General features: G+C 37.6%; 1 protein-coding gene across 7 annotated transcripts; it reads left to right on the top strand.

Annotated features, from left to right (window-relative positions):
- Window positions 1-597: 597 nt before the first annotated feature.
- LOC107645693 (Transcription factor jumonji (jmjC) domain-containing protein) lies at window positions 598-9,313 on the top strand. Of its 7 annotated transcripts, none has more exons than XM_088492171.1 (13): window positions 598-1,028; window positions 1,154-1,219; window positions 1,374-1,495; window positions 1,662-1,761; window positions 1,846-1,972; window positions 2,059-2,122; window positions 2,332-3,106; window positions 3,190-3,519; window positions 4,029-4,574; window positions 4,663-4,735; window positions 4,821-4,906; window positions 8,768-8,887; window positions 9,030-9,313. In XM_088492171.1, exons 1-13 carry the CDS (start codon window positions 711-713, stop codon window positions 9,102-9,104), a joined length of 2,802 nt encoding a protein of 933 aa, XP_088348297.1. In that variant the 5' UTR covers window positions 598-710; the 3' UTR covers window positions 9,105-9,313. The 7 variants fall into 7 exon arrangements, with proteins under 7 accessions (XP_088348297.1, XP_016205253.1, XP_020959836.1 ...); XM_016349767.3 differs by having other exon boundaries at window positions 1,374-1,498; XM_021104177.2 differs by lacking the exons at window positions 8,768-8,887; window positions 9,030-9,313 and adding an exon at window positions 5,687-7,293 and having other exon boundaries at window positions 1,374-1,498.
- The last annotated feature ends 2,088 nt before the right edge of the window (window positions 9,314-11,401 follow it).

Genomic DNA, 11,401 nt, shown 5'->3' with positions numbered 1-11,401 from the left:
ATTGTATAGTATTAGGCAAATGTGTAGCCTATTAGAGTGCTTCCAAGCAAAAGAAAAAATAATTTATTAACAATACTAAATAACTAAAGATGAATTAAATTTTATGTGTTGTTTATGTAAAAATAAATTATATATCATTATATTAATAAAAATATAATTTTTAAATTTATTGTTTAAAAGATTATGAGTATATGTTTAAATAGATTCTTGAAAAATTTTGTATCGGATGTTTTCGTCTGTAAAATTTTTTTATTACATTGAAGTTTTTGAATTTTACAAAAGTAAGATATATAAATTACTATTTTAACTAAATTTATTGTTTTCACTTGGATAAATAAATCCTCAAAAATATAACCGATATATCTTATTTTTATAAAATTTACGGATCTTAACCTATTAAAATTTACAAAAACGTGCGACGCAAAATTTTATAGAGACCTATTCCAATATATACTAAAAAAATTATAGATCTGATTAAATGATTATAAAATACATTAAAATTTAACTCTAATTAAATAAATAAAAATAATAATTACTGTTTTTTATAGTAAATAATAATTACTTTAATTATATAGAATAATAGAATCTCTCTTATTTATTATAATGAATTCTCTTCTACCGATAACGCAAGGGGTAAGGTTAGAGGCGAAATTCATATACAACAGAATCCACAATTCACCTCCTCCTGCAGCTCGTAGCCGTCCGATCAGATGACGGAGTCACCGTCGGATAGGCGGTGTAAGCGCAACGCCGGCCCAAATTGCCGGTGCAGCGGGGTGGCGTCGCTGGGAAAATCGTTCTGCGAGAAACACTTGCAGCAGCGTGCGCTTCAAGACCAGAAACGCAGAATTAAGAGGAACGAAGGGAACGAATCGGAGCGCAGGTCCAACAAGACCAAGAGGAGGCTATCGACCGCCGATGACGTCAGTGCCGGATCCGAATTGGAAGTTTCCGTGTCCGAATTGATTGAAAACTCCGTCAGAAAGAAAAAAAAGAACGTGACGAAGAAGAAGAAACTGCTTGATCAAGTTAGCTCAGCTTGATTTTTTTTTTAAATGACTGCTACTGTAATTTTGGTTTAATTTTGTTAAGCTCTAGAACTGGAAATGTAGCATCGTTGTTTCCAACAGTGTTGAGTCGTTTGCATTTTCAGGAGAGTGTAAATGAGTGTGGTATTCACGAGGACTCTGACAGGGGAATTGAAGATAAGAAACAAATGGTGAGGAAACTGCTATGTCGTGATCATTTATGAATTGCGACTGGTGGTGTTTAATTTTTTAGAAAATTCACATTTATTAATCTTCATGATCATTATTTTTGATTTTAATGATGAAGGCTTAACTTTTATTTTCACTACAATGTTGGCTCCTCAGGGTAGCAAAAGCAAGGAGGGTGGAAGTTTGATGTGTCATCAGTGCCAGAGGAATGATAAGAGTGGAGTTGTCTTTTGCTCAAAGTGCAACAGAAAACGCTACTGTTATGAATGCCTTGAGAGGTGGTAAGCTTTGCTCTTCCTGATGTTAATATTTTGAGAACTTGAAAACTGTTATATGCAGTCATCTTGAAGGAATTAATAATCTTCCCATTTTGATATAAGGTGAATAGCCTTTTACCTTTACTACTTTAGAGTTTCCAGCCTCTCACTGATTGTCTTGAATTAGGTACCCAGGTAAAACCCAGAAGGAAGTTGAGAATGCATGTCCATTCTGTTCAGGCAATTGCAATTGCAAAGCCTGCTTGCGGGAGGTTCCAGTGCTTATGGTAGATGGCATATGATGAAACTTGGAAACTTTTGAAACTTGCTTACCTTATGTCCTTGTTTAACTATCTTCTTTGTTTTAACAGGACCGAGAGGTAAATTCCAGTGTCAAATTACATCGACTGCGCTACTTACTCTATAAAGCCTTGCCTGTTCTGAGGCATATTCACAGGGAGCAAAGCTTAGAACTAGAGATTGAATCTAAAATAAGAGGTATTATGTTATGGGCCAGTCTATAGAAATTTAGTTTCTTTGAATACTGTCTTTAATTTACTTGCTTTAATGATTCTGGGTATTAGGTGAGCAACTGCAAGAAAAAGGCATAGCAAGAACAGAGCTAGACAAACGTGAGCGCTTATACTGGTACGTTTTCTGAGTTTCGTAACCATTATGTTCCATCATATTTGCCTTTGATCTATCACTCTATCTAGGACTTTTGTGTATAGAATGATGCACTTGGTATAAATTCGTTGCGACAAGGTTTTGTAGCTGCAAGGGTTGGATTACTTCCATCTATAATTGTGTCAGTCCTATGTTGGTCTTGAACTGACTGCCTCCATTATAAATGGCAGTGACAATTGCAATACGTCTATAATTGGGTTTTACCGGAGCTGCCCCAATCCCAGTTGCTCTTATGATCTATGTCTCATGTGTTGTCAAGAGCTTAGGGAGGGTTGCCAACCTGGAGGCATAGAAGCTGAAACATCCCAGGAACAATTTTCTGAGAGAGCTCATAATCATGATTCATCAAGAACTAAGAGTAAAAAACAAAATAAAAGATATGGATGGGAGAGCCAGCTTGTGCCTACGAATTTTGATTTTCAAGCTGACATGTCCACCCCCTTCCCTGAATGGAACGCTAATACAGATGGTAACATTCCATGTCCACCAAAACAGCGTGGAGGATGTGGTACCACATTGCTAGAATTGAGACGTACTTTCAAATGTAACTGGGTAGTGAAATTGCTAAATAATGCTGAGGACCTCACCAGAGACTACACACCGCCTGATGTTGATATTACTGAAAAGTGCTCTTTATGTCAGAAAAATACTATTGAAGGAAAAACCAATCTTGAAGCCCGTAGGGCAGCATTCAGAGATGATGATAATGATAATTTCATATATAGCTCAAATGCCCGTGATATTTCTGATGATGAAATTGAGCATTTCCAGAGGCACTGGATGAGGGGAGAACCTGTTGTTGTGAGAAACATTCTAGATAAGACATCGGGTCTTAGCTGGGAGCCAATGGTTATGTGGAGGGCTTTAAGAGAAACAGGCTCCAAAGTGAGGTTTAAAGACGAAACTCGAAGTGTAGAAGCTATTGATTGCTTTGATTGGTGTGGGGTAAGTCATGCAAGTTAATCATTTCAAAGAATTTGATCTATTGCAATGAAAATTTATTTTATTTACATGGTTCAGTTTCACAGGTTGAGATCAATATTCACCAATTTTTCCAAGGCTACCTAGAAGGTCGAATGTATAAAAATGGGTGGCCAGAAATGCTGAAATTGAAAGATTGGCCCACATCCACCACTTTTGAAGAGCGCTTGCCTAGGCATGGCACGGAGTTCCTCATGGCACTCCCCTACAGGGATTACACTAATCCAAAATCTGGGACTTTGAATTTTGCCTCTAAACTTCCTGATGACTCACTAAAGCCGGATTTAGGACCCAAAACATATATTGCTTATGGATTTTCTGATGAGCTTGGTAGAGGAGATTCTGTGACAAAGCTGCACTGTGATGTGTCTGATGCAGTAATTTCTTCTCTAGGGACTCCTTTCAATTTTATTTTCTGAATATTGCCATTTTTCTTATTAAAAAAATGTTATTTGTAAATTGTACCCTCTTTTATTGCTTACACATATTATGGAAAGGTTTAGGTTAATCATGTGATATTTATAATTACAAAATTTTCCAACTATTAGACATTTGATAATCTTGTCCATTTCTATCTCCAAGTTTTCCTCTTGGAGATTGGTAAAATAAAACTTATTTTCTTTTCTTTACTTACTCTTTATGATCTTCCCTGCATGATAATTCTATTGAATTTGTTCTTGTTTCAAAATGAAACCTCTAATACTTCTATTGAATTTGTGTTTATAGTTATTGTCTTTCTGAGTTCATTTGGACGGGAGGAATTTGGTTTATGAATGGAGTCTAATCAATGTTAAAACTCCTAGCCTCCTTTTTTGACATTGTTTTAACTAGGTGTATTGTGTACCTTATAATACTATAGATAATGTAACATAAATTTGTGATTTAGGTCAATGTGTTGATGCATACAACCAAAGTGAAGATAGATCCTTGTCGGAGAAAAATAATAAAAGAATTGCAGAAAAAATATGCCGAAGAAGACTCTCGTGAACTTTTATGTGAAGCTTTAGGAGATGCTGATGAAAGACCTAAATCTGAAGCATTGAGCCATGATCCGAAGGCAGACATTGGAATTGGTAATATTTCACCAACTAGCCACGTGGATCAGTGCATTCCATCTATATGTGAAGAAGGCAAGAGTCAGAAGTTAGAAACACATGATCTATCTGCAAGTAGCTTAGCTAATAATATGAGCAATAAGGAAGACAGAATGAGGATTGATTTTTTAGATGATAAGGAGCCTGCTGGTCCTGAGCTGAGAGAGTCAAAACAAGGCCTGGAGAAAGATACTTTGCAAACTGAAGATGGAGCTGAGGTTGCCCTCGGTGGTGCTGTTTGGGACATCTTCCGCCGGCAAGATGTCCCTAAGCTAATTGAGTACTTAAGAAAGCACAAGAATGAATTCCGTCATATAAAAAATCATCCTGTAGATTCTGTGAGTAGCTTTGCCAGTCATTGTTGATGCTCTCTCCCATATCTGGAAAGGGCTAAGTCAGTTTTTTAATATACTGTTTTTTTTACAGGTTATACATCCTATTCATGATCAAACTCTGTTTTTAAATGAGAGGCATAAGAAACAGCTGAAAAAGGAGTTCGGTAAGTTTTTCAATTAGTTTTCTTAGTTTAGACTTGGTTGAAACGTAATACCACTCCACATTAAAGATCCTCCTTTTTTATGCAGATGTTGAACCATGGACCTTTGAGCAACACCTTGGGGAGGCTGTCTTCATTCCAGCAGGATGTCCTCACCAAGTGAGAAACAGACAAGTAATTCATCATCTTGTGACAAACATGTCATTTTTCTTCGGTCCAACATGTCTGTTTTTAAGTTCTAGCAAATTTCTCTTCTTTTTTGGTGGGATAAGGTTTTTTTTGTTGTTAACAAAGTTGTGGATACTTAAATATTCGAGTCACTTTTTGCAGCCACTAAAACGACCTAAAGTAAGTGTCTATGGAAAAGGTTGGCATTATGGTAACAAGGCGTTACATGTTGAAAAAATTGAATTAACTAGAAGAATAAATAGTATATATTTGAGTCCCCCATCCAATTCCTTTAATTACTTTTAGTTCCCATGGGGTCTGAGGCGAATAGTAATAGTAATGCCAATGCTGAGGCCCAAAAGAAACAAGAGGATGGGACTAATGAAGCAATTATGCAGAATAACCCAAGTAGCAAAAGGGTGAGGAAACCTCCCATATGGATAAATGACTACAAGAAGTAAGTATGAGTGCGTCACAAAAAATTATTAGCTTGTGCTGAGGTTAGAGTTAGTTACAACAGATTGGGAAATGGGTTGTGATATAAAAAGGAAATTATAGGGTAAGAAAAGGAATGATAGGTATTATGTTGCTATTTGATATTGCAGACCTCCCTTGAGCTCAGGGTGGTATTAGTATACTGTTTCATTGATTTTTGCCTTGTATATCAATTGAGTACTTTATATGTCAATTGAGTACACTTATTCTCCTTTGTCATATTGCTACTGTGATTGTTGTGAATTGCTGTGAATGTTTATAGTGCCTATTAATTAGTGCTTTCATTGAGAGGAAATGGAGCCATGGCCGACGGAATCCATTTGACCCGACTGGAGGAACTCACCTTGTCCAACAAACAGGAGGTAACCACTCTTAGCCGCGGGTTGGTGGAGGCAAATGAGAGGATCACCGATACGCAAATTCAACTCACAAACATGGACTCCTTACTGCGATCTATTGAGAAGTTGCTACGTGAAAACTTGAAGCTGAAAATGAAGGCCGCTGATTATGGCCCCATTGGTGACGATGCCGCAGATGGCTGTTCCGGTGTTGGATCAGTAAGCATGTGCACTAAACAGCCGTGGCCTGGCTAAGGGTGAAAGTCGCCGATCTCTCCATGTTTGACGGCGAAAGAGTGGAAGATTGGGTCTTCCATGCCGTCAGCACTTGGAGACGTTCGAGATACCCGTGGAGCAGAGAATTCGGGTGTTATCGTTTCATTTGGTGGGTATGCATGGTATTGATGGGCATTAACAACAGCATCACCTACACCTACACCTGGGACACATTTCTGGAGGCGCTAGTAGTCAGATTTGGGAAGAATCTCTTCTATGACCCTTGCACCGCCATTAAAGAATTGAAGCAGAGTGGATCGGTGGAGGAGTACGAGAGCCAATTTGTAGAGTTGACCAACAGGATCAATGGGCTGAATGAGGAGTGGATCATCTCCCTCTTTGTTGTTGGGCTTCAGGACCAGCTCAAATGTGAATTGCTCCTAGCCCAACCCACATCTTATGTCCAGGCCGTTTCCATCGCTAAACTCCATGAGCAGAAGAACGCGACAATGCTGGGCTTATCTCGGGTCGGTAGCAATAAGGCCACAGTAGCCCAGAACCTGCCCCGGTTTGCTCCTAACAGAACCTTAGACTCAAGAGTTCTCACCCAACGACTACCCCTTCCACGAGCTCCATAGCCTCCGCTAACACACCCTCTTCTTTCCCAACACCATAAACAACCCCACCGGCATTTAACACACCCTCTTATTATTGCGATTAACGTTACAGCCAGGGGTATCGCTGCAAGGCTTCTTATCAGCTTCTCGTAGGTGAAGAGGAACTCCAAGAGCTCTTACATGGCACTGCCGGAACACTTGAAGAGGAGAATGACTCTGATTTGGAAGATGAGGGACATGACGAGGAGGAACAACCTCCACGAATCAGTCTCAACGCCCTTGCCGGGGAGCTTCACCCTGAGACTGCAGGTGAAAGGGACACACGCCAACCGACCCCTGCTGATTTTGATTGACGGCGGCAGCACCCACAACTTCATTAAAGGGTCAATTCACTCAATTGCCAGGAAGCTCAATTTTCCTCTTACCCCCACACCAACACTTCAATGGTGGACAATGGCGACTCCATTAATTGTGCTGCTAAATGCCAAGATTTTTCATTATTGGTGTAAGGGTATAACTTCTCCGTGGACACTTAGGTTGTGTTTGTTTACAGGCATGGGATACTAACATAGAGACACAGAGACACAAAATCGTGTTTGGCTGATGAGACATGGACAGAGACATTGTGTCCAGAGACACTAAATTAGTGTATTTTGTGTCTATCCTGGCAGGAAGGACACAGAGACATTAACAAGAGACAACTTATTTTTCATTTTTTCTTTCATTATTCTGGTTAGTTTTTCATAATTATATTTTTTATTATTATTATATTTTTCTTCCAAAATTTTTTGAATGAAAAAAATGAGAATAAATTAGACTTTCATAGTTTGTTCTAGTTTATCACCAAACAAAATATAAGAATACTAATTTTTCTGTCTCTATCCTTTGTGTCTTGTCTTGTTCTGTTCTCAAAACCAAACGCAGCCTTATGTACTGGACCACAAAGGCGCAAATGTGGTCCATGAAGCATTATATGGGTTTCTAGCTCGGACCATTCCGGGGTATGTGCAAAGTGGGAAACCACACTTTAAAAGTTAGCTGTTAAGGGGGAAGAACCACTCTCCTTATATACAACATCAAGCATTCCATACTACTTGATGTGGTACTTTGAGCACCCATAATACCCAAGTCCCTAACAATACACCAGCCCTGAGAGCCGACATCCACGGCGGCTTCACTCTATCGACACTGACCCAACGGGCCACTTTGCTACGGTCTATCAGTGCCTATAGGTAGCCCTTTCCATAGCGCCAACGACTACGCTCTGATACCATTGTTAGGTATCTAAGGAAAGTGGGAAACCACACCTTAAAAGCTAGCTGTTAAGGGGAAAGAACTACTCTCTTTATATACAACATCAAGCATCCCATACTACTCGATGTGGGACTTTGAGCACTCATAATACCCAAATCCCTAACAGAGTCTCTTTATATGGAACTGAAGTTTCGCCCTCCAACAAGCATAGAACCGAATGAAACGCCTGGCTGATAGTCATCGTTGAGAGAAATTGTTCAATGCCGATGATTGGGTTCTGTTGAAGCTGCAACCATATAGGCAAAGCTCAATGGTGGTTCGTGGTAACTTAAAGCTTGATAAGCAGTTTTATGGGCCGTTTAAGGTGCTGCAGGGGGTAGGGGATGTCGCATACAAGTTGGAACTTCCAACTGGCAGTGCTATACGTATGGATGAAAGACTACGAGAAGTAAGTATGAGTGCATCATTGGGAATTATTAGCTTGTGCTGAGATCTGAGTTAGTTACAACAGATTAGGAAATGGGTTATGATATAAAAAGAAAATTATAGTGTAAGAAAAGGAATGATAGGTATTATGTTGCTATTTGATAGTGCAGACCTCCCTTGAGCTCAAGGTAGTATTGGTATACTGTTTCATTGATTTTTGCCTTACATATCAATTGAGTACTTTATATGTCAATTGAGTACACTTATTCTCCTTTGTCATATTGCTACTGTCATTGTTGTGAATTGCTGTGAATGTTTGTAGTGCCTATTAGGGTCATTATCAAGGTCCAACCATTTATGTTTCTTATTGCACACGTATGCGGTTGAGAGAGTGATTTGTATAATTAGCAGCACATTTTCTTCCTACTTTTATTTGAAAATGGACTTCATATGGTTCCATCTACCATGCTAACCAATATTATTTTCTTATAAATTGTCTTAAACTTGTTTTTGTTGATCAGTCTTGTATAAAGGTTGCTCTTGATTTCGTTTCTCCGGAAAATGTTGGAGAATGTTTACGACTAACTGAAGAGTTTCGTTTGCTCCCAAAACACCACAGAGCCAAGGAAGACAAATTGGAGGCAAGCTTTTATATTATATCTTTGTTCTTTTGTACATGTCGATGAGTCTTGTTCGTCGCCCTGTTTCCTACATAACTTCTATAAAAATATTATGTGTCATGGAAAGTGCTTGACAGTTTTGTGCAATTCTCTCTGTTTACAGGTTAAGAAGATGACGCTTTATGCTGTAAGTAATGCTGTTAGACAAGTCAAACAAATAATATCGGTCAACGAGTAAGATTGGTTCTACTATCTTAGAAGTTTGTTCATGTTTTAGCTACTTCTGCCATTGTTTTGACGAATACTTGTTACAGTTATAAACAGATTCCCCTTTTTCTTAATAACATTTAGGTGAATAAGATTATGAAATATGAAAATGACAAAATGTATCACTGCCATGTTATAATACCTAGCTTTTTTAGCTGATGCAACAATATCTTGTTAAAATGTGTTTGTAGTATTATTACAATCTTACTTTTAGCCAGTTCAGCATTTTTGTTCTAAACTTTTTTGGTTTAGTCTAACAACATCTGGGAACCTTTGTCAAAAGAGCTTTAGGAAAAAGCAAAAAACAGAAAACATATTTGGTGTCTAAACTAGTATTTTTTAGGCCAACAAAGAAAGACACACTAGACAGGGAAGCGAAAGAGAAAGAGCTAAATATCTATTAAATTCTAAACTTCTTTTTATATATATAGAAAAAAGTAAAAAAATATATTATTCTCCCTACTGATGCGGGGTCCATATTTCCTCCACTGTCTACAAGACCCGCCCGCTTTATCCATTTCACGGATAGGAAAGAAATTTGGGAGGAATCACGATTCTGCTCCGGTTACATTAAATATTCCACCCCCCTTGAGTAAAGGAAAATGGGTAGAGAAATATATTATTTTATCATTGGATACAGCCAACGGTTCTGGCCCCTCATTGCCGAACTTATATTTCTCTAATCTGTTCCCCCACAAACAAAATCAGTCTCTCACACTTGCCAAGGCATTCTCAGATTATCTCCTGCATGCCTGCCTATTTGACTGGTTTGATCCTGCATGTGCAACTTTAATTCACTTTCACGACGTATAATTATAAACATCCAACTCTGGATATAACTACTAGTTCGCTGAAAGTAGTTTTAGTGATGCTGTCCAATTTTAAAAATAAGTTATAGAGTATTATTTGTATATATAATATGTCAATTATTATGCTGACTTACAATATTTACTATTAGATTTTATCATTAGATGATATATGAATTTCACACAAATTACATTTATATCTCATCCGCTAACAGATGATGCATGAACCAGCACCAGGTTTCATCCAGACCCAAAAAAAAAAAAAAACCAGGTTTCATATATTAATTATCAAATGTACATGTAGTAACATTTTTTAAAAAGTATAAATTTGTAAATAGAAAAGGATTGTATAGCTGTAATATATATTTATTCTAGGATTCCCTGATCAAGCTATTACTTTTTGAAACTTAGATCCGGATTCACTGTACGGACATAAGTGCCATGCCATAAATTATTTCTTCTTTTTTCTTTTATATAAATGAGAAAGATAAATTCAAAGTTGATAAACAAAGTTGCAGTACATACGAAAAATGCATGATTTGTACGGGTGAGAAAGGGACACATGTCACGAGAATCCATTCCCCAATCATAAAACACCCAATTTCTTAAGCTAAGGTGAGTAGATAAATACAAATACATCACCATTCATAATTCCATTAGGGAGAGAACAAGGTGTAGGTAGTAGGTGTTGAGCTGTTCATGCATGGTTGATCAATGTTGGAGGTGAATCACGGTTTGTCCATGTTATTTGAAACAGAAGAGACAGTAGTTTTTTTTAGTTTCCACGTAATCTTCTAATTCGACAGATCAAGGACTAATTTGTCGCAGATTTGAGATTTATTTAAAGGTTTTTTGACTAATGGGTTGCTGCATGCACAAAGTGTAGGGATGTATATGGGCCGGGTAAAACCGAGTTTGTTCTAACCCAGATTCAGCCCTAAATATACACCAGATCTATTTTTTAGACCCTAATCCGACTCTAAACCCGATAAAACCTAAACATTTTCGTGTCACAATTATACCAGGTTCAAATCGGGTGAAAACCGGGCCTTTAAAGTTTTAACAATAATTTATAAAACCGTGTCACTTATTTATAAAGAAAAAATTGTTACCGAAAAATTGATATCCATATTTAAACTTGAATTTACCCATAAATTCTAATTTGATGCTTCTTTGATCTATTTTCTAATTCAACAAGTGTGATTAAAAATAAAATAATAATCTTATAATTATTATAGCATAATATTGGAATTAATTTAAAACATATATACCTTTTTTTGTTCCCTTAGGGTGCACATAGGTCGGGTGAAGTCGAGTTTGCTTTGATCCGGATCCGACCCTAAATAATGACCGAGTATATTTTTGAGATTCTTATTCGACTCTAGACCCGGTGTAATTACACCAAATTAGCCCCCTAAAATGTTCGGATTCGGGCTGGGTCTTTGGACCGAGCCAGACCATG

Source organism: Arachis ipaensis, chromosome B6, assembly GCF_059453495.1.
Source record: "Arachis ipaensis isolate K30076 ecotype BB chromosome B6, ASM5945349v1, whole genome shotgun sequence".
Classification (NCBI taxonomy): Eukaryota; Viridiplantae; Streptophyta; class Magnoliopsida; order Fabales; family Fabaceae; genus Arachis; species Arachis ipaensis.
This window is presented reverse-complemented; position numbering and strand designations above follow the sequence as displayed.